This window comes from Phaenicophaeus curvirostris, chromosome 1 (assembly GCF_032191515.1).
Source record: "Phaenicophaeus curvirostris isolate KB17595 chromosome 1, BPBGC_Pcur_1.0, whole genome shotgun sequence".
Taxonomy (NCBI): domain Eukaryota; kingdom Metazoa; phylum Chordata; class Aves; order Cuculiformes; family Cuculidae; genus Phaenicophaeus; species Phaenicophaeus curvirostris.
Window position 1 is genome coordinate 7,036,693 of NC_091392.1, and position 23,577 is coordinate 7,060,269.

Sequence of the window (23,577 nt, forward strand, 5' to 3'; positions counted from 1 at the left end):
CATCTGGAGGAGGGGTTCTGTTTTGGTAATGGCTGTTATAGCATCATTGAGTACATGGAAAACTCCACCGGGCCCCCTGGCTTCAAACAGGGTAACACAGACCATTCCCAAGGAAAGTAAGTCAAGCCATGGTACAAAGTCCAAGTGTTACTGGTGTGCATCAGTGCTGGCTGATGGAGAGCAGCACAGCTTTCCAGGTACGGCGGCAGGAATGCTTTTCTTCGAAACGAAGGTAAAGATTGGGTCACATGTGGCTGATCAACGTGCTTCTGTATTCTGAAGTTGGGAATATTGAAAGGATGGTACAACCTGTGAGAGATAGGCTTCTGCAGTAAAATTAATATCTATAGCTCATAGCGTCTTGTGATGTTGAGCTAAGGAGAACAGAACAACTCTGTAGGAGAAAGCGTCAGGGATGTGCGATACCACAACTGAAAGTGTAGAGTCATAGCAGATATTTTGTACTTGCGCATGACAAATTCTCTTGTCACCCTAGTTCTATAAATAAATGCTTCTCCAAATTGTCCTGTAGTTGAAATCCAAATCACAGAGGAGAAAACACACTGAGCAGATCAATGGGGGAATGAGAAATACAAAAGTTTGGGGACTCAATATTTTGCTTCAAACTTGAAGTAGAAACTACTCAAGAGCTGATTAATTCAAAGCACCAACCTCAATAGTGTAAGATTTATATTTCATTCTCAGCAGATAAGTATTCTTAAAATATACACAAAGAAAATACCTGCAAATGTTTCTTGAGCAAAAGAAAATCTTCCTTCCCTGTGTTTTTCATGTCACACTGTCAGTGAATTCTCAGGTACCAATATCAGGAGAAACAATCCCTTTTTTTGCCCTTGTAATTAAAGTGAGGAGTTGATTTTATTTTGCTTGTTGCCATTGTGTTCTAATTGCCTCTTGTAAACTCTGGATTCTACTTGTCTGTCGGCTGTAGCTCATGTTCTCACACAGCTTCATTCATTATTTCAGGTAATGCAAGAGCTGACTTAAATCCATTGTGAAGAGGTATTCGTCTGCTTGGTTGCTACCTTCTTCATCAATTACAAGCAGTCCCAGCAGATGCAATCTCTTATTAGCTTTTAATTGGTTCCTTGCGATGATAGGATTTATGGGCTTTTTTCCCTGAATCCAATTTTATCATGGAGCTTTGTGGTAGTTTTTACAGCAGCTTTGTAGATATGGATTCTGCAATGATCAAAATCTGATGAAAATGCGATGAGGCCAAAATCAAACTAATATAATGATAATAGAGCTGCTATCATCTGAGGAGCACTATCTTTAATGAAAACACAGGAAATCAATGTGAAAGGCCAAAGGAGGAATTACTTATGCATCCACCAAATAAAAATTAATCATTTTAAGAGGCTTCAGAAAGAGAGGGGAATGTAGCACAGGAATACTAATAGGATGGCATGGGCGTTAGCTGAAGTAGATCTTTATAGGAAGATACGATACTAGGTCTAATTGTGCAAATCAGGAGGGACAAGGAACTGCACAGAATAAACCCATAATGCACTAAAACCTGTTCATGCAATAGGGAGGATTATTTTTCTGTTGTTGTCATCGTTAACTGCAACCCTGAAGATAGATGAGCTATCTTAACAGGCATCCACGGCCAGCAGACGCTCATTAGCACAGGTTTAAGAGAATACCCCCTTTGTTTTCCCTCAGACAAACAAGAAGATAAAATGTATTTGTGTTTTAAAGTGACTAGAGGTTACATGTCCATGAATTACTACTTGCCTGCGTTTTTAACAAAGGACATTCTTGGTGTAGCAGCATGTCCCATGGTCAGCACCCTGCCTTGATATGGAACAGAAACCAGAAGCAATTCATTCCCTTTCAGATTTAAAATCCAGACTGAGAAGAGGTCAGAACAGTCGTGTGGGGTGGGCTTGAGATTTGCGAGCAGGAAGCTATCTCTGGATTTGGTCAACCATGGGAACACGCTGCCCAAGGAAGCGGTGGAGTCACCATCTCTGGAGGTCACAGAATCATAGAATAGTTCGGGTTGGACGGGAGCTTAAAGATCATCCAGTCCCACCCTCCCTGCCATGGGCAGGGATGCCTCCCACCAGACCAGGCTGCTCAAGGCCCCATCCAACCTGGCCCTGAACAGCTCCTGGGACAGGGAAGCCACAGCTTCCCTGGGCAACCTGGGCCAGTGCCTCACCACCCTCATTGTGAAGAATTTCTCCCTGATGTCTGATCTAAATCTTCCCCCTTCCAATTTAAAGCTGTTCCCCTTTGTCCTGTAAAAAAGCTGTTCCCCCATGTCCTTCTAAAAAGTCCCTCCTCAGGTTTCCTGTAGCCCCTTCAGGTACTGGAAGCTGCTCTAAGGTCTCCTCGGAGGCTTCCCTTCTTCAGGCTGAACAACCCCAACTTTCTCAGCCTGTCCTCATAGCAGAGGTGCTCCAGCTCTCAGATCATCTTCATGACCTTCTCTGGACCCGTTCCAACAATTCCATTTCCTTCTTATGTTGTGGGTTCCAGGACTGGACATAATACTCCAGGTGGGGTCTTACAAGACAGGAATAGAGGGGCACAATCAACTCCCTCGAACTGCTGGTGATGCTTCTTTTGATGTAGCCCAGAATACAGCTGACCTTCTGGGTCATGAGTGTACATTCACGGCTCACGTCGAGCTTCTCATAAACCAGCACCTCCAAGTCCTTCTCCACAGGGCAGTTCTCACTCACATTGTCCCCTGCTCTGCACTGAAACTGCAGATTGTCCTGATCCAGGTGTAGGACCCTGCACTTCACTTTGTGGTGATACTAAAAATACTGTCAAACTCTCTGACTCATTTTAGAATTTTAGAAAGCAAGAATCCTTTATCAGGCCTGGGCAACATGCGGGAATGATCTCTATCAATCATGTGCAGTGAGACAAGAATTGGGGACAGGATTTATTTCCCACTCACATGTATATGCATAAATTTTACCAGAAATGTTATGCATATTCTATTGCTTTCCAAGGACTCATTTTAATGTTATTATGAACTTCACAACAGTCAAATCTCTTGCCAATTCGGAGCTTTGGAGGCAGCTCTGCCTGACCTTGCATTGGAGACAGGGATAGACCTCAAACAGAGGTGACTGCAGAAGACACACCTGCTCAGCACAGATCAGACTGAGCACAAGATGTTACCATCTCCAAAGAGTGAACAGCGTCTGGAAAAACACTGTTTGAAAGAAAACACCCCGTCAGGGGGACATTCTAACTTTCAAGAAACATGGTTACTTAGATTAAACTTAACTCTGCCTTAGCTTAAATCAAAAATATCATCGAATCACTACGCTGGAAAAGACCCACTGGATCATCGAGTCCAACCATTCCCATCAATCACTAAACCATGTCCCTCAGCACCTCATCCACCCGTCCCTTAAACCCCTCCAGGGAGGGTGACTCAACCACCTCCCTGGGCAGCCTATTCCAGTGTCCAATGACCCTTTCCGTGACTTTCTGTGAGAGTAACCGCTTCCTGTGGCAGTGGAACCTCTCGAGGGTCACACAGCCCCCTCTGCCGCCCCCTCCCCGCGGTCCCACTCAGCCCGGCCTCTCCTCCCTCTCCTCCCCGCCTCCTGCCCACAACCAAGATGGCGGCGGGCGGCGCCGCCTCTGCCAGGACCGGACGCGCGCACCCACCGTCGCGGCGCCCGCGCGTGCGCGAGAGGGGGCGTGGCCGGTTCGGGGTTTTGGCGGGAGCGGCGCAGCGCGCGCCAGGTGGTGAGTGGGGGGAGGATCGTGTGTCCCTGTGTCCGTGTGTGTGTCCCTGTGTCTGTCCGCATGTGTGTCCCTGTGTCCGTCTGTCCGTCCGTCTGTCTCTGTGTCCCTGTGTCCGTCTGTCTCTTTGTCCCTGTGTCCATCTCTCCGTGTATGTCCCTGTATCCGTCCGTCTGTGTGTCCCTGTCTCCGTCCGTCTCTGTGTCCTTGTGTCCGTCCGTCCATGTGTGTCCCTGTGTCCGTGTGCGTATGTGTCCATCCTTCCGTCTGTGTCCATCCGTCTGTGTGTCTGTCCATGTGTCCGTCCGCCCGCCCATGTGTCTGTCTGTCCATCTGTGTGTGTCCCTGTGTCTCTCTCTGTCCTTGTGTCTCTCTCTGTCCTTGTGTCTCTCTCTGTCCCCATGTGTCTCTCTGTCTGTTTGTCACTGTCTGTGTGTCTCTGTCTCTGTGTGCGTGTGTGTCCCAGGGTCCCACTGGGAGCAGGGATGGGGCCAAGGAGGGAGGGCAGCTGTGGGAGGAAGAAAGATCCTCTGTCTGTCTGTGTATCCCTGGGATCTAGTGGGAGCATGGTTCAGGTCTGCTGTAAGCACAGGATTAGAGCTTTGGTTTGTGAGAAATCCATGCCCAGTGGATTTTGCTTCCATTTTCCCGTTGGCCGGGCCCAGAGAGTGGTGGGAAATAGAGTTAAATCCAGCTGGAGGCCAGTGACAAGTGGGGTTCCCCAGGGCTCAGGGCTGGGTCCAGCCCTGTTCAATGTCTTTATCAATGACCTGGATGAAGGCATCGAGCGCACCCTTAGCAAGTTCGCGGACGACACTAAGCTGGGTGGAAGTGTCGATCTGCTGGAGGGTCAGGAGGCTCTGCAAAGGGATCTGAACAGGCTGGACCGCTGGGCAGAGTCCAATGGCATGAGGTTTAACAAGGCCAAATGCCGGGTCCTGCACTTGGGGCACAACAACCCTGTGCAGTGCTACAGACTAGGAGAAGTCTGTCTAGAAAGCTGCCTGGAGGAGAGGGACCTGGGGGTGTTGGTTGACAGTGACTGACCATGAGCCAGCAGTGGCCCAGGTGGCCAAGAAGGCCAATGGCATCTTGGCTTGGATCAGAAACGGCGTGACCAGCAGGTCCAGGGAGGTTCTTCTCCCTCTGTACTCAGCACTGGTGAGACCGCTCCTCGAATCCTGTGTTCAGTTCTGGGCCCCTCACCACAAGAAGGATGTTGAGGCTCTGGAGCAAGTCCAGAGAAGAGCAAAGAAGCTGGTGAGGGGGCTGGAGAAGAAGTATTACGAGGAGCGGCTGAGAGAGCTGGGGTTGTTTAGCCTGGAGAAGAGGAGGCTGAGGGGAGACCTCATTGCTCTCTATGACTACCTGAAAGGAGGTTGTGGAGAGGAGGGTGCTGGCCTCTTCTCCCAAGTGACAGTGGACAGGACGAGAGGGAATGGCCTCAAGCTCCACCAGGGGAGGTTTAGGCTGGACATTAGGAAAAAGTTTTTCACGGAAAGGGTCACTGGGCACTGGCAGAGGCTGCCCAGGGAGGTGGTTGAGTCACCATCTCTGGAGGTGTTTAAAGGACAGGTGGATGAGGTGCTAAGGGGCATGGTTTAGTGATTGATAGGAATGGTTGGACTCGATGATCTGGTAGGGTCTTTTCCAACCTGGTGATTCTATGATTCTTCCCTTGGCCATTTCTGTCTATGCTTGTTATTTTTCATGGACGTGTGTCTGTGAAGTGGAGGAGTTGTGAGAAATGTAGAACATAAGTTTTTAAGAATAAGAACTGTGCTATCAGGAGAGAGACAAACTCTGCCACCTTCTTCCATGTGCAAATGAAGACTGAATCCATTTCAGAACATTTGGTTTATTTAAATGCTAATTACAATTATAGCACAGGACTGGTGACGTGGAAATGTTTATTATAGAAGAACATAGCGGTTGTTTCTTAAAATGTGAGTCTATTATGGGCTTTTTTCTAAAAGTAATGTCCTTACACTGCAGTGAGCTCAGCATAACTTTGGATGTAGAAAATATACATGAGGGTTTTACGTTTAATGGAGTCCTCATGTGCAGCTGTAAACAAAAACAAGCCAATGGTTTGCAAATCATTAAATAAGGACCCTGAACACAACATGTGTTTCTAGATGAGCTATATCTCTTTTAACGTTATATGTGTTGGTTTTTTTCCGTAACAGAATATTCTTCCTTGAGGAGGTCTTGAAGAAATCCTGGTGAAGTCATGGATGGTAAGAGGGAAAGTACTCTTCTACTTTCAGTAGCAAAGTTGTCTTCTGACCAATATGTTAGTTATTAAGTTCAAATCAGGAAACTTGGTAAATACTTTAGGAAAGGAAATTATGTTGCACTGACTTCACTTGCAGAGGCAATTAAGGTTGCCTTCATTGTCCTTACTTTTCTGTGAGGCTGCTCTGTCCTTCCCCTGGTTCAGCAGCAAAGGCTAAATAAATTTCCTGTTTTGTTCTGAATTTCAGTTCTACTCTGTCAGCCCCATTCCTCTCTCTCTTTCCTTGTTTTTCTTTTTTCCATGATTTGTCTCCATGATCTGTGTTTCTCTGTTCTTTGGTTTCTTACTTGAGCAAACCATATCTGGGAATATGCTCTACTGCCTGCCTTGCATTTTCCTCTTCACCTTCCATTGGGAAAAGTCACCTGAGTGTTTCTGTAAATGTCCCTTCCAACTCAGCACATTCTGTGATTCTATGATTTAGAGGTCCCCAGGCTTTTCTTTATAACATCAGCTACTGTTCAAGCAACTGCACAGGAGAAAAAGCCAGTAGACTGCAAGTTTTCTTCTGACTAGCCAGCCTGAATCACAAGCTGAGAGTGTCTGTAGCCGCATTTCCACCTGACCAAACAGCAGGAAGCTGCTCTGTCTTCCTTTAGCCAAAGCTGAAGTGTGTTTTGAAAATGCCACTTGCTGCTCTGGTTTGGTTTCAGTTGCCATTAGCTTGTAATTAGAGTATTTTGGATGTTTTAATACATGGCAACTTTTTTCTAACTGGGTGAAAATAATGCTGAGTTTAATTTTTGCCTTAGCTGATGATGACTTGGATCTGTTGGCCTCCCTCCTGGACGAAAGTGAGGCAACTGAGGAGAGGAATTCTCCTGAGGAGGAAGATGCTCCAGACGATGAGCAGGGAGAACCAGATGAATATGATGAACTATTTGACGGAGAAGATGATGTATCCTACACTGAGGAGGTCAATGCTGAGGACAGCATGATTGATGAGCAGAAAGAGAACCTGGCTACACTGTTTGGAGATGTACATGACCTACTGGAAGAGGAGGAGGCAGAGGAAGCTCTCCCCGCTTCACCTCCCAGTCAGGCAAAAGAGAAGACCAATGAAGAACTGCAAGGTTTCTCTAACAGCATCTTTTATCTGTTTTATTGTATATATCTTGCCTCTAGAGAGCTGACACGCAGAAGGTAGGGCCTGCAGCTTCTCAGTTTAAAATGGTGCCCAGAGGAGGAATACAAAAAGTTCTTGTGAAAGTTTCTAAGTCTGGTTTTCAGGGCTCAATGGCTAAACTCACTAAAGCTGCTTTCCTAAAAGAGAGAATCAAGGGAGACTGGACTAGCTCTGGTGAGCAAGGTAGGGAAGGTTGCCTGTCTATCTGTGCCTTGTCTGATGAACAGCAATGTTGTTTCAGTCTTCATGGCTGTCAGCCTGACATCTTTTACCAGCACAGCAATCCCTTGCTCCTCAGAACTTCTTGGCAGGAGGTTCTGCCATGCCAGTCAGCATGGAAGCAGTGCTGGCTTTCCTGCGTCCAGGCCACATATTTGATTATATTAGAAGCATTTATTTATGCTAAGGGTTGCAATAATCAGCCATTTAAATTGTCTTATGTTCAGTAGGAAAGTTGTATTCAATATGGCAAGGAACATAACACAATCAAGTAAAATATTCACATATAAAACAAGTCAGCTCCAGGCTGCATGGAAAAGTCTCCCTTCACTGTCAGCTGTATAGAATCAAGTAAATCTGTATTGTGGCTTAAGTCTTTGCTTTCTAATTTCCTGTGATGTAGAAAAACTGCCAGACTTCCAGGGATCTCATAAATCCCTCTTTGCAGTGGCTTCCCACTGTCTTCATTATTATCCTTTTTCCTCTCCTTTCTTTCCTAGCTGAGCTGAGAAAATTGCAAGAACAGATGAAGACATTACAGGAGCAATTACAAAAGACTGCTATTGGGCAGAAATCCAGCCCAGTCCCTGAGAAGAAAACCCCTGGTAATGAGACTAATTAAATGGGTTTATGAGTTGTTGGCCTACCAATGTGCAGTTTGTAGGCAAAGCTCCAGATAATACTAAAGTGGGCACTGAGCAGCAGGAGGGAATGGTGGTGTGGTGTATTCCCACACAGGTTGCTTCCTGTGTGCAGTTTTGGTATCTGCATCATAGGTTGATTCTACATGGGACAGCTTTCATGACCAAAGTGCTCCAGGGTCTTCTGGAAATGTCCTTTCTTACTGGCAGATGTTGGTATACCCAGAAAATGCAGCTGTTTGTTGCTGGAGCACATTGTGTGTACTAATGAAATTACATTGGAAAACTGAAATGGGGATGTTCCTACCTTCCACAGCTTTATGGTTTCGGTGACATCCAAAGTTTTAGATCATCATGGGGGAGAGGCATTGGGGTTTTTTTTCCAGCTGTTGCATTTCAGGTGCTGGCAACATAGCTGAAAGGTTTCTATGTGGAACACTGACTTGAGCTTGTTACTCAGAGAATTACACAGTTTGGAGCAATTCTTAGTGTTTGAGTCCAGATCCTGAGATCTCTTTTTTTTTTTTTCTTTCCTTGGACAGGTAAGTCTCCCTGTCCACCCTTAAAGGAAAGGAAAGTTCAGAAGCTGCAAGAGTCACCATGTTTCTCAGCCCAGCTGGGCAATCCTTTACCACCAGCCAAGCGAGGAATCCAGAAATCAAAACCATCCTCAGCAGGTACCATTCTTGGTCTGCCTTTCACTGAATCGCACTGGGCTTTTATCAAAAGCCTCTCTAGTTCACAGCAGTGGTGTAGACACATCCAGGATAGACTTACACTGGTCTGTGGACCAGTAGTGATCTGATCACAGTGGGATGGAGCTTATCACTGAGTTCATTATTTTATTCTTTGCAATGGGTGCTGTGCTCTGTACTGCTACAGTTAACTTGGACACTGACAGCAGTCAGCCTTGCCTCTGTGTATTCTACAGTTTAGCTTGCCTGTAAAATGAAAATTCTGGAAAGCTCCTCACCAGGCATAACTCGTTGCTTGAGTTACATGTGAGTGATCTGGAGCTGTCAGTTAGTTCCCAGCTGTCTGGAGACCAGTTGAGTACAAATAAGTCAATGTTATGCCTTTTTCTTAAGTGTGTTATATGAGATTGCTGTCTCTGGTCAGGTGAAAGTTAGTGCTATTTTCATTTAGAAATTTTCTTTCATTATAAAGATTTTTTTCTTGTTTTTCTTTTTACCTCCTGCTGAAGAGAACACGACTCCTCCTCTACGGCAAGTCCTCAGTCTGGCATTCCAGCCTCTGAAGACTGCCACAGGGAACACGCCCAGTAAGGTGACCAAAGACAGGACTCCTCACATGCCTACGTGCTCCAGTGCAACCACTCAGCCAGTGTCTGTGGAAAAGTTCTCAGGACTGAGATTAAGGTCAGCAGCCCAGCACGGAGCTCTGTCTGAGAATGTCACCTTCCAGTAACGGGAGAGAAAGTGCAATCAATCCAATGTCCTGTGATGCTTGTCACACAAGTGGTGAGCAGAGGACTGGGTTGCTGATTTGCTGTTTACATCATTTAACCAGGTCGGATTAGTCAATTGTCATTAGCGGGTGAAACACAAAGCCGCAGCATTGGATGGTTGGAATGTAAATAGGGTAACATTGACTTTTGACTTAGTACTGTGTTTGTTTGTATATCTGTTTTCATCTTTGCTCTTTCCTAACAAAAAAAAAAACTTTCATCTCATTAGTGCTGCCTTCTGTGGAATGTCCTCAGTGATGGAGGGAAGCCGTGTGGATGTGCAAAGTCCGACTGTGTTCAGATTAAGCAGATTTTGCTCGACACCCAGAACCCTCATGAGCCATTTTTGGTCCCCATACTCGATCTGGCCACAAGAGGTCCCTGAATACTCACGCTGCCTTTCCTCACCAGAAACCATGCTGGATTTCCATGCAGTGCTCAGGCAGTTGTACTGAATCATTGCTGAAATGAGCGGAGTTAACACAGGCTGGGAGCTAAGTTGCCGTGTAGCTTTTTGGACAAAACCCAGCGTGATCAGTAGCTTTCTGGTATTTGTACAGTCTCCTCAACTGAAGGGTTTTGTTTTGAGTGAACTCAAGGTGAAATATAGCACAGAGAGAATTTGCAGTGAGACGTAGTCTTCCCAAGGAGAATGCTGCATGGTTTTGTCTCTGTCCATTTATGCCAATAGAAATGTTCTCTTTCACATGTTTTTTTGCTTTATCTAGAAAACCCCTTGTTTCATCGGCTGAAATGGACAGGAAAATGGCTAATCGGAAGCTCATCAGACTGTCCCAGCTCAAGAATAAACTTGCTACTGAAAATCTGGAGGAAGTGGACTGGGTGACGTTTGGAGTCATAGTGAAGAAGGTCACTCCTCAGAGCACAAGTAACGTAAGTAACTTCATTACATCCCTTGCTCAATTCAAGTGCAATGCTGGTCTTCTTCCCTGATAAACTAATTAGGTCTTCAACTTAATCAGCCAACTCAATGTAGTTAATGAAAAGCCACTATATTAAAGATCTTGACTCATCTGGTTTCATGCATTAATGCTGCTTTTAGTCCTCAGGTTGAGCCCTTAGATTATCTGGCACAATTGCCCGGGCAAAAGTACTGGCTAATGTAACCATGGCATAAATCTGTCTTAAATGTGTTCATCCACTGTTATACGTTAAATGCCAGTGTGAAAAAAAGACTGACTCTTAGTCTTCCTAGACAACCCTTTTGTTTTAAATATGCCAACACATTGTATTTACATCATTTCCCTAGAGGTCATTCTGCCCTAGATGGTCTACGTGCCCTATAGGAAGTCACTGATGAAACAGAAGCCTGAGTATGCCTTAGTTTTGTTTGTTCGGTGGGGTAAAAACCTCTTTATTCAGCAAGCAAGAGTGCGGTCCAGCTTTAACATAAGCAGGATTGGTGGTAGCAGTATTGTTGTTCTATTTTGGCCTTTAAGAATCCCAGAACTGGTTGTGTGGCATGGCTGCATATCTTGTATCTAACATCTTCTGAAGTTACAAGTGGTGCTTTTCTAGATCAGGAAAACCCAGGGGAAAAAAAAGGCAGAATAACTCTTTAAAAGCAGAAGCAAGAGGGGATACAGTCTGTATCCTTGCTGAGAGCTGAAAGGAAAGCAAAATGTGTGTTCCAGGGCAGAACCTTCAGTATCTGGCGTCTGAATGACCTACAGGATCTAAATCAGTGCGTCTCACTCTTCTTGTTCGGTGATGTCCACAAAGAACACTGGAAGACAGACCAAGGCACAGTCATTGGGCTGCTCAACGCTAACCCTATGAAACCTAAAGAAGGCTCAGATGAGGTGAGAGGATTTTTCATGTGCTTATCAGCTGTAGATAAAAACCCATAGCTGAACTTCGCATCTGCTTGAGATCTAGCTGTTACACAAGTTGAGGCTGGAATTACAGCAGTCTGCCTGAACAGTTTGAATTGCATTCAGATATTCATGTGGTGTGTATTTGTTCCTGGCCTTCTGGAAGACCGGACTTCAAGAAGTCCTATTAGGCATCTAAAACCAGAGTTTATTCAAGTGTTTAATCTGCTTTCAGCAGCAGTCTGCTCTTCCACAGATACAGGGAGTGTAGTTTCATTTCAGTTTACTGTTTACAGTTTACATTTCAGATACTTCTGTGCAATACCTATTTCAGCTTTGAGGTCTCTCAAAGATGAAAAAGATAGGGAAGCTCATTTCCTTCTTCTAATTTAAGCATGAGATGTGATTCCAAAATGTTTTCTGGTTCCAAAATGTTTTCTGCTTCCAAAATCATGATTGAGAAGAAGGAATATTTGATTGATTAAATAAATGATGCATAATGTATAGTAAGTTGATACATAGTAGTTTGCTTGTTTAATTAATTACTTATAAATGCAGAACATGATTAATTATTTTTCTGTGTGTATAAAAACATTTAAGGTGGCTTTATTTTGCTAATAAATTCTTTTTTTTAATATCTTTTTTAATGGCACTGGAATGGAAACCATTTTTACTGCCTCTGTCAAGGGGAATTTCAATCTAGTAGCTAGTGACATAGTGTTTTGCATTTTAAATTTTCCAAATGGATAGATTAAGAATCTCATTAATTGTCTATTAAGTTATATAATTGCTTAAATTAATAAAAGCAAGCAGTAGAAAGTCCTGTCGGTAATTAGAAAGGCATACCAGATTTAATGTAAGGGCTGTGTTTAACTCTTAGGAATGACTCTTAGTTAAATGTACACATTTAGAACTACATTAAAACTGACTTCTGAAAATGTTAGCTATACATACAAGTCCCAGTATCTTTGGGTGGTGTGAAGATTATACTCTTGTTGTATCCCAGGCATCAGCTTTGATTGAACCTAGGGACAGATAGCTCTGTATCTCCTCTGCCCATCCAGTGCTGAATGTGATTGCCAAACAGTTGTACAGGACCATGATTTATAGCACAGCTAGATCTGCCTTTGCTGGTCCTTGGTTTCCTGAGGCTCTAAGGATATAAATCCAATGTCTTTCATCTCTTCCTCTCTTTGGGGAAAGAAATTAACTCTTTGTCTTTTTAACTGAACCTCTTCCCAATCTGAAAAGGACTTGTGGCTTTCTTAAAGTGCAGGCCTAGTTTAAAACTACATTGCTAATACCAGCTACCAAACTGGACCAGAGCCAAACTAGTGACATCTAGAGGGAAGCCCATCCAGGCGTGTTCTGATTTCTTTCTAGGTGTGTTTGTCTGTTGACCATCCCCAGAAAATCCTTCTCATGGGTGAAGCTCTGGACATGGGCACCTGCAAAGCCAGGAAGAAGAATGGTGATCCTTGTGCACAGATTGTGAACCTGGTCTGTATCTCAGTAGTCAGGACATCCTTAAGCTGTTGGTAAAAAACTGGCTGCTGATTTCATACTGATGCTCTGACTCTTACTTTTTTCTGGATCTTAATTTGTAACTCACTAAAGTGGGTGGGGAAAGAGAAATGAAACCCAGAGGAGCTGCTTCTGTGATGACACTGTAGCAGCAACTGGGTAGTTCCCTAAACGCAAAGCTTGTGCTGCAATGAAGAGAGATGGCCTCGACCCATGACTGCCACCATCTCCACACCCTTTCATGTTCTGCTGCACTGGTGCAAGTTTCCATGCGCTGCACTAGAGAACTCAGCCAAGGGGAAACAATAGCAAGTTAGAAAAGTTAGAAAAGCATTACATACCAACAAGTGAAGTATCAGTGTTTTTCTTATAGTAAACACAAAACACAGCACTATACCAAGCTACTAAGAAGAAAATAAATTTTATCACAGCTGAAACCAGCCCAACCAGTAAGAAAATTGCATGAAGTTCAGAGTCAAAGTTACAGAATCTGGGCAAGAGGACCTGGGACATAGTTGACTTGAGCCAAGGAATAGCCGTGAAATTCCTTGACACAAAAGTTTTTTCCCAGTGAATCAGTATGGGCAGCTTTAGGTTTGTTTTTTGTTGCTGGAGCGTGGGTGTATGTTTGCTGAGTTCATCAAGTGCTGGAGTACTACAACAGGAATGTTACTTCAGTATAGCTGTAGAAGGATGCATGTGGGAGACAGGTATGAAGTAAATTGTAATTGTTAGTGTTCTGCAATAGGCTTCTTTCATTTCTTTGCAGAATGACTGCGAATATTGTCAGTATCACATACAATCCCAGTACAAGAAGCTGAGCTCAAAGCGGGCAGATCTGCAGTCCACCTTCTCTGGTGGCCACATTCCCAAAAAAGTTGGTCGGAAAAATCAGAGTTTGAAGGAAAAGCTGTGTCAGGATGGATTTTACTATGGAGGTGTCTCTTCGGCAGCATATGCAGCCTCAGTGTAAGATAAACCACTTATTTTCCTTGCTTTTGAACAGAAATTCTTTCCAGTATGAAAGTGACTGAAGCTATCTGTAAGGTGTCTATTTAGTTAGGCATCCCTTTGACTTAACTGTATTCACCAAATAACAATAAATGCCCTGTGTTTGGTGTAATCCTCCTGGCCCCATGGAGTGACAGAGCTGCTACAGAAATTTTCCTACAAAAATTTCTACAGTCACCGCTAAGATGTGATAAGGGATGTTTTTACATCTAATAAGGGGTGTTTTTACATCTAAATTAGTACTGTGTTGTGAAGCCAGGCAGCATTGTTTCAGTAGGTGAAGTGAATTTTATCATGAGATCCCAAGCATTTGGGTGTCAGAGATGAGTATTTTTCAGTGCCATTCCCTTACCATATTCTGTTATGGCTCATTGCATTTAATCCCAGACTCAGTGTATTCTGTATTTCCTTCTCCTGTCTTCCTTGACTGAAATAATACAGTATCACTATGTGTTAATGAAGAGACAGTATTAAGTGACCAAGGTCAGTAGATCAGTATGCATCTCATAACAAGCATGGCGGGGCCAGGTCCTTCATCCAAATCCCCCTGAAGGCAGCTGAAGAAATATGAGTCACAGCTGGATCAAGCTCTGTGCTTGCACAAGGCTTTCATTCCCTTACCACTGCCCTGTGATAACTGCTGTGACTCCACAGTAATTAAACAATTCCGGCTCATCTCCATCCCTGGAACTAACCGTGAGCAAAGCTTAGCCACTACCTATGTTTAGTTTTCTCTCAATGCATAGGAAATACATAGCTCAACTCAGGGAGAAATGGGAGATCCTAAACATTGTGCTAGAATTTTGATTTAGATCCACATCCTTCCCAAAGATAGACAGATTACAGAATAGAGGCACCCCTTGGGGTGGCTGGAGTTTTGTTGAAGCACTGGGCTAACAATCAAGCTCCTGCCTTTGCTCTAAGCATCGGCAAACTCTAATGTTCTGCTTTTGTTTCCTCTTTCTAGTGCAGCAGCTGCCGTGCCGAAAAGGAAAATTCAAACCACTCTCTCCAATTTGGTCATGAGAGGAGTTGATGCAATTGTCCAGGAAACCAGGCAGAAAATTGGTACCTAACTACCCATGTAGTCTTGTTACCCTCCAGATACCGCCAGCTTGATGTGTAGCTGTGTCCTAGGACCCTGATACTCACTGAATGAATCTGGCAATTGGCTTACTACAGGGACAGCTGTTTGCAGGCTGCTTTCTCAGTTGATGAAAACTCGTCTTCCCTCTCGAGACTGCAGCTGCAAGGCGAACGTAACTAAGCAACTGTGTAGCTCCATGCATCTTTTTTCATCAGTGCCCCTGAATTAAGTCTCCTGTTCTGTCTTTGGACAGTGACAGATGATCTTTGCCAGATTAATGGGAATTGAAAATTTTTAGAACTTTGAACCAGAGAGTTTATTTTATTTGATTAAAATAAATTACTTTGGTCGATCTTGAAATCTTCCAAGGAATAACAAGTATAAATCAGTAATATGTGCAATGCAGGGGACCTCCTGAGTACCCAGACTGTTTCTAGTCCTTTTCTTCTATGATTTTCAAGGCATGTTCCTTCCATAGCCTTTGGGATATCACCGATCTCTCTGCCTCCGTTTTGTTTCTGTAAAACACTTAATATTATGTCCTCTTGATGTTCGGTATAGAGCAGATGACAAATTATTCAAACTATGTGCTCTAGATGCCACTTAGATGTCTTATTCACATCTTCTAAGTCCCTTCAGTTGCCTCTATGTCAGGCAACATAATGTGTGTCCTGTCTCTAGCTTTTCGCTGTTCTTAATTCTCCACAAATAAGATGTCAGGGTTGTTGGACTTTTTAAGCGTTCTAAAAGTGGGAGCACCATAGACAGCCAAGGCTAGGGGGGAACTGACTGGATGATGAAATTGCTGAAGGGGCAGGAATGTCTTCATGATGTGCTCTGTGAGAACAAGGCCTTGAGCAACCAAATATAACAGAAGTTGGACTTGCTTTGGAGGGGTGCTTGCTCAGGTGACCCACGGGGGTTTCCTCCAATAAAGGCTTCTCTACATCTCCGAAGCCAGGCCTTCTTCCCTTCCTGGCTTCAAATCTGTTGAATTTCTGCTTCTTCTGCTCCAGGTGCAACAAAGAGACCCATGCAGTGTTCTGAGGAATTCAGGGAACTACTGGCGCAGCCAACTTTTGGAGCAAGAAACCTCTGCAAACACTGGACCAAAGCAGGTATTGTCCTTTTGCCTGAAGGAAAACCCAGTCCTGAAAGCACTCAAGCTCCTTCTAAGTAAACATTAAGGGCTTTTTATTTTATGTTGATTTGTTTTTTTCCCAGATGCTGAAAAGAAGCAAGGAGCCAATTTCCAGTCTGTCTCTGCTTCTGCACTGCTCAAGCAACAGAAACAAAAATTGCTGGAAGCCAGAAAAAAGCGATCTGAAGAGATTCAGAGGCGGTAATACACACTGACCTTTGTGGGAAGGATTCTGTTATTGTGGCCATAATGGTGGAGGTGTTTAGCTGTTTTAATAAAAACTTTATTTAAATAGAAATACCCCAGTATTCATTGGAGAACCGAATGTTCCAGCACAGTGCCCAGCAGCTGGAAGGCATGATGAGAAGAGACTTATTAGAATAGGAAACTGGAGTCAGGACTCCTGGTTCTGTTCATTGCTTGCTTTGCAGGGTTCTTCTGAACCTTAAGATTTGCCAAGTGTTTTGTGTATATCTTGTTAACAAACCTAAGAAGAACTTACGCACCTTAATGATATTTCCCCAAAATACTTTTCCAGCCTACAACGCTATGTATTTTAGGGACTTTCCAAGCTAAAGGTGGTGTCTATTTCAATATTGCTTAAGGGATTTTTTTCCTCCTTGAACCTGTTCAACCTCCATTGTGACCTGTGTAAAACTAAGCATTTACGTGACTTCTGTGACAAGGAGTCCCCTTGCTTAACTACCTGCTCTGCAAAGAAGCCCAGTTTTCCAAATTTTTTTAGTTCCTGCTTCCCAGCTTCATTTGTTGCTTCTCTCTGGTATTAGTTTTGAAAGCAATTGGTTGTTCACTCCTGGTGACTTCAAGTCACTTGATTTCGCCAGGCGAGTGAGTTTCTCACCAGTCTTGTTTTACTCTCCTGAGTGCCTAAATTACTGCATGTTTTCCAAACAATAGAAAAAAACAATTAGTGAAAAATGAAAGTCTGCATCCTTTCCATTCCTGTCTGTGTCTCAGAGCTTTCTATCTCTTTGACTTATGTCCGTCTTTCAATTGATTATTCTTGTCTCACAAGGTTTCTCCAGAACACAAGTAAAGCCGGTAGCCCTGGTGTCCCATCCTCCTCCAGACAGTCCTCTCTCCATTCCCCAGTGCCTGGGGCAGAGTTTCCCAAAGCTGCAAAAATGTCAAATCCTCAAAGGCCCAGGCTGGGCACTGGCTTCTCAGAAGGAGAAGATATCCTCTTCTTTGATGGGTCTCCACCTCCAACACCAAAACTAGACAGCTTGGCAGAAGCCAAAAAGGTAAGAGCTCTTTGAATCTTAACTATTAAGAAGGGGAGATTAAGGGATGATTAGTTTGTGGTAGTAGGGGCGTCTTTGATCAGATTAGGCCAGCTCATTTCTGATGTTGGTGAAGTTTGTGTTTTATGAGATCAGGCTGGGCTGTATTACAGTACACAAGAAACCTGTGGTGCCTGGCAGCTGTTAGTACCAAGGTCCGTGCTGCCATGTGTGACTTTTGGCCACAGGAGCTGGCATCAGATCTGGTGTCTCTCATTCAAAACCCCCCTGAAATGGTCAGAAGTGAGTTGTCATTGGAAGGGGCAGGAAAAACTTTGTGCTGAAAATCCTTGGAATGCTAAACTGTGCATGTTTCTTCCTTGGCTCTGCTAGTGCAGTATTGTGTATGTTTGCCATTTGCCAGGTAAGCAACAACGAACTAAACTAGGTTAGCTGCGTTGTGTCATGAGTTTGGATAATTTTGCTTTTTAGTCAGAACAGACTGGATCTTTCCATGGCACAAATCTCTTCCCATGTTTGTCAAAGAAACTTTTCTCTTCCAGCAAGGAAGGAGTCTTAACATTCTGAGAGTATGAAAAGGAATAGTTATATGCAATTTTCTATTAGTTCCCTATTATTAACAACTTATATGAAAATCTCATGTGATTTGATTCCTCTGGAAAACTTACTGATTTGTGAAGCAGTTAAAGCACAACTGTAGAGATACCAAGCATGGTAACTCCCCTAAAGCAGTGATTTTATGGTTTGTGAAGTCATGAGAGGTTAGGTGATGTTGTGAATTAGATGTACTGCAGAGCTGGGAATTCTGCTGCGCCTCTCTTTGGCCAACTCTGTGCTCAGGCCTGTCTCCTCTATTTGACAGACTTCCTCTGCCACTTCTGAAAGGAGGAGCAGGAGAGCCAGACTGGTCAAAAGCACGTTCAATGTTCTTTCCTGTTTTCTAGCTTGCTGCAATACACCGACTGCGAGCAAAAGGCCAGATTCTTGCTAAAACTGACCCAAACAGTGTCAAGAGGAAACGAGCTGATGTTGATAATGTCCTAGAAATTGTTGAAAGAGTTGAGAAGAATATCACTCAGACACATGATAGGGAAGCAGAGAATGGTATGTAATGTTATCTTCTAGAATAGAAAAAATATGCTAATGGCCTGCTGAAAGGAGCATTATTTGCTGGGTTAAAGACTTAGTTGCTCTGCCAAAGAAAGGTCAAGTTCGGTCTGTTTGGAACTTAAAGGATTTGTTGCAAAGGCTAGACAATCTCTAAACCTGTGGAGAGAGTGTGAAACCTAATCTGAGACACCTCCCCGTTGTCATCTCTGTTCCCTTTCTTCCGGCACCTGAGCATATGCAATGCATGGCTGACTTAACCAAGGCAAACCAAGCAATAGTCCCACCTGGGAAGGTATCTGAATTTTCTGTGGGAACTTGAGTTTGCCTACTGGTGATTTACTATGTGATCTTGGATGAATTGCTTAATTCCTTTTAAAGCTTCTCCATCGGTCAGGGAGGCAACACTGCTCACTTACTTGGGAGTAATGTGAAAATTCCTAGTACAGTGCTTTGAGAGGAGATGCAATGTTTCTTGAAGTGCTTTTATTTTTTTCTAAAATTATATTTGAACTTGGCTTCATGTTCTCCTGAACTGTGAATGGCTGCTGTTTGACCCGAACATTTGCCTGAGAGGCCCGAGGCTTCAAAAATCTCCTGCAGTGATCATGCTTAGAGATCACAACCTTGTTTTGAACTTGGTCTCTGTAGGACTGAGCTTTCGTGTCTCCTTAGGTATGGATGAACTGGAGCCTGCCCAAAAGAAACGGCGTGAGCAGCTGGCCTATCTGGAGTCAGAAGAGTTCCAGAAGATCCTGAATGCCAAGTCCAAGCACACAGATGTCCTGAAAGAGGTACGGTCTCAATCCAGGCATGACTGAAGGCTCAGAACTAGGGAGTCTGGACTTATCATAATGATTTCAGCAGGAAGCAAGCACCTAGACATGTCATAGGCACCAAATCGTCCTGATGCGTGCAGTCAGGTGTCTTTGAGCACACAGGAAACAGTGCCTGCAAGTCAGCATTATTGCTATGGACATGATCATAGAATCATTATAGAATTGTTTGGGTTGGAAGACACCATGAAAGGCATCTAGCCCTTACCCTCTGCAGTGAGCAGGGACATCTTCAACTCCATCAGGTTGCTTGGAGCCCCATCCAATCTGACCTTGAATGTTTCCAGGGATGAGGTATGTAAACATGGTAAAGTCAAGTTGCCATTGCCTTTTTTTGCTGTATTTGGAAGAATCCATTAAGTTTCCTGGTTAGTGGGTGATCAAAGAAATCCCTCTCTTAAAACCAAATTAGCTGTGTGCCTCTTTTGTCCCTCATTTCTTGACATCTTGGCTACATAAAGACAGCTGCCACCTTCACCTATGATTCATGTAAGTTATGATGCCTGTGAAATGCTAGCAGTTGCCTTGAAGAGCTAAGAGATTGGGTTCATCCCATCATCGTCTTTGCTCAGCACGTTCCCAGGGGATACAGCACCTCCAGTGGCACAGGGCTTTTATCTTGGACACATCGTATTGATATGAAGTCCTAGTTGTTTTAAGGTCTTCTGAAGAGTAGTATTTTGGCCGAGACCAAATTCCATCCGTTACCTCTGCCTACCTGACCTCTCTCTGCAGTATCTCCATAGGTACGTGCTTATTGCAGTAGTCCATGCTGTTAAACCTTCCCACTCACACATCTCACAAGTGGCTCGTTTCAGTGTTGGTGCAACTAGTACAGCACATGCTGGATTTTTGAATCAAGAGATAGTTGGTGTTGCTCTGGTTCCCAGACTGCAGCCTACTTCAAGCAGGCCCAGTAGTTATTTGCCCTAAGGCCATTTATGGAGTAGTTTCTCACATCTTTGTCTCCCCACAACCCTTTCCTTGTGCCCCCACAGGTTGAAGCTGATCTGCAGGAGCAATACTTTCAGCCCCTGGTGAAAAAGGAGGAACTGGAAGAGAAGATGAGGAACATTAAAGCAATGAAATGTCGAGTTGTGACATGTAAAACTGTGAGTGAATGAAAACCAGAGTGGCAGCAGGGGAGTAGGGTGTGGATTGCACAGAGAGGTGCTGGACCATCCTGCACACTCCTAATTAGTCATGCTCTTGGCCACGGTCCAGTGCAGGGATCAAATGGAGAATGCTTCATTCCTTACGACGGTCACTGAGAGCAGCGCAAGGCAGGCTTTAGTGCTGTACTGAGCACCTCAGCATCATGTTTATGCCAGTGGGTTCCTTGGGTCTTGGTGTCCTGAAGTGCTTTGTACTGCAACCCTCGGTTCCCCACATAACATGACAAAATAAGTGAAGTACCTTGAAAACATAACACTGGGTGTATTACCTCTATCTGTACTTCCAGGGACTTTGCTATCAGGAAGAGAAGTGGAGCTTTGCTACTATCCTAAACATGCTGTGAAGGGAGGAGTTACCTCCCATTCCTGAGTTTCAGCCCCTGCTGGACTTCCATTCTCATTACCTTTCCTGTCTGTTTTGGGGCTGCACAGAGGGCCACTGTGTGCCTCTTGAGGCACTGGGAGCAGGGCCACGAGGTGGTGGCAAGGAGGGGAGGATAGCATTTAAAGGAGCAGCGACAAAGCCTGGAGCGATGATCTCAGACTGGTGGGCTCATTGGGGTGGGAGAAAACGGCGGCGCTTTCCTCTGGATGTCAGTCTCTGACACCAGTCTCACATGCTGGTGAAGGGCTCACAGCTCTCTTTCTCCTCCCTGACAGTGTAATTACACCTACTTCAAGCCTCTGGAGACATGTGTGCAGGATAACCACGATTACCACTGGCACGATGCCATCAAGCGATTTTTCAAATGTCCTTGTGGCAGCCGAGCTATTTCCCTTGACAGACTCCCAAAAAAGCACTGCAGGTAAGAAATAAACCTCCTGAAATAGTGGCTGGGGCTTTTCTACTGTCCAGTCACAAGTAGCGTGCTGGGAGTCTCATACCCATATCCTAAAATGAGAATGTTAGCCCTGCTGCTAAGCAGTGTGGGAAAGGTGTGGGATGAGTTTTGGACTCCCTCAAACTGCAGCAAACGCTCACCACAGTGTTCCTCACCTGTCATCTTCATCTTTCAGTACCTGTGGCCTTTTCAAGTGGGAGCGAGATGGGATGCTAAAGGTAAGTGTGAGCTGGCAGTTTCTGAGTATCCTGACAGTCTGGCTACTTCTCTTGTTATTTTTGTCCCACGCTTTGCTTCAGTGCCTTTACGAGCACCCAGCAAAACTAGGCTGCTCTGCATTTTATCGGGTACATACAGGTACCCGCAGGCTGTGCTTTAGTGGACTTTTTCTTCTTGCTTTCTTTTCTTGAAGCTTTGTTTTATTTAACCATGGAGAATTTGCTTTTGACCAAAGTTGTAAGAATTCAGAATGTCAAGGTTCCTAGAGTGTCTGTTAATATTTAATCACATAGTTCAACCCTACCATAACTTCTGACAAAAAAAGGTGTTTGGGAGACATCTTGCCATATGTTTAACTTCATTTCCCCATGGTTCATGTTTTTAGGAGAAAAAAGGTCCGAAGATCGGAGGAGAAACACTTCTACCAAGAGGGGAAGAACAACCAAAATTTCTCAATAGTCTTAAGTGACCTGGAGTTTATTTTTTTTTTTTCCACAACCTATGGATTTCTCTGTGTAAACTACACATTTCCCTACTGGAATGCCAGTAGGGAATGCCTACTGGATTCTGATTTTAGGGATGAATGAGCAAGGGAGTCGATTCCTGATAGGAATGATATCCATAAAGTCTCTGCCAGGCCACTGCATGGATATTCAGCTTTGATCTTTTTAAAATTGACTGAATAAGGCTGCATGTGAAATACACATTCATGCCTGTTTTTTATTTCCTAACAACTTGTTTACAAGATATAACTTAGACATGTAGAGAGGAATTTGTACCACAAAATCCCTAGAGATCTCACAATTTATGTTGAATGGCTGTTGTCAAGTGACCTCACTCGTGTTTTTGAGTGACGAATCATGAACTGGGATGGACTGTAGATTCCGTAAGCACTTGTGGAGTTAATACTGCAGAGTATAAATGCCAGCCTGTCAAGGCTTTTCAGCTGTTGGCCGAAAAGGTGCGAGAGGGTTGTAGCTACAGAGCAGTCTTTCTTGCCTCCAAAATTACTCACTTTGAACCTTTAAGAACAGATGTCAAACAGTTTGAGTCATCTTCCTGGCTTATGTGTTAAAAAAAAACCCTTTGGTGGCTTCAGCACTGCAAACTTGGCAGTGTTTACAATGCAGACTGTTGGGAGCTCTTCTGAAAGCCCTTTCCCTATCACACAGCCCATACTGGCTTCCCAGCACCATCCACACTCCAGAGCCTTTACAGCTACAAACCTGCAGCTCCCATTTTGAAAAGGATTTTAATGAATCTGGCACCATTTTATGAGTGGTTTTAAAGAGCTGAGTGATTGCATTTAATACCTTTTACCCTTTTTCTGGCATTTTAAATTTTCCTGAAATCTCTCCCAGTCATCCCCATGTCAACCCTGGCTGCTGGCACAGCTGCCTGGGAGACAGTAACTGTCTCAGACCAAGCAGAACGATATCTCTGAGGGCTGGATCCTGAGAAGGATCCTTATACAGGCATTTTTCTGAAAGCACATCTCTGTAGGGATGCCTGTGGCATGTGACCAGCTTTTCCTGGGCCTGATCCTTCTGCTGCCCCCAGCTCATGCCCAGTAGAATCACAAGGTATCTTTAAATGCCTAAACCCCCTCAGCGATTTGGCGAAACTGGCACCCACGGTCTCACATGTCCCAGTGGCTTTGTCAACACGTCTTCTTTTCTTGCACATGGGCTGGAAACGAAATCTTTGCTGTATTTCAAGCAACTGGACAGATTTACCTCAGTATCCTGCAGCCTTCATCTCCTACACGTGCTTTTGCTGGGCAGCTTTACTCAGCATATTGTATTCATTCCAGTCTCATGTCGATACCTCTTGATGAGTGGGATGACAATGGTATGCGACTAAATATGTAACTGTGACATTGCTTGGCACTGTCTCCTCTTGATTACTCATTCAGAATAAATACAGTGCACAATAAAACACCTCCTGGGTTTGTATGGAACTATTTCTCCGAGGAAGAGGATGATTTTCTTGCTCAAAATCTTCATTTGCCCAAGAGCTTGGTCCTGAATCACCCATA

At 44.2% G+C, this 23,577-nt stretch overlaps 1 protein-coding gene across 1 annotated transcript; it reads left to right on the forward strand.

Moving 5' to 3' along the window:
* The first annotated feature begins 5,935 nt into the window (after window positions 1–5,935).
* Window positions 5,936–23,526, forward strand: MCM10 (minichromosome maintenance 10 replication initiation factor). Its single transcript, XM_069872275.1, has 19 exons — window positions 5,936–5,984; window positions 6,796–7,116; window positions 7,889–7,993; window positions 8,572–8,706; window positions 9,234–9,408; window positions 10,226–10,391; window positions 11,153–11,320; window positions 12,716–12,832; window positions 13,626–13,825; window positions 14,835–14,935; window positions 15,971–16,072; window positions 16,179–16,296; window positions 17,132–17,360; window positions 18,305–18,464; window positions 19,143–19,261; window positions 20,302–20,415; window positions 21,139–21,284; window positions 21,496–21,538; window positions 21,925–23,526. Exons 1-19 carry the CDS (start codon window positions 5,978–5,980, stop codon window positions 22,006–22,008), a joined length of 2,610 nt encoding a protein of 869 aa, XP_069728376.1. The 5' UTR covers window positions 5,936–5,977; the 3' UTR covers window positions 22,009–23,526.
* Window positions 23,527–23,577: the final 51 nt, after the last annotated feature.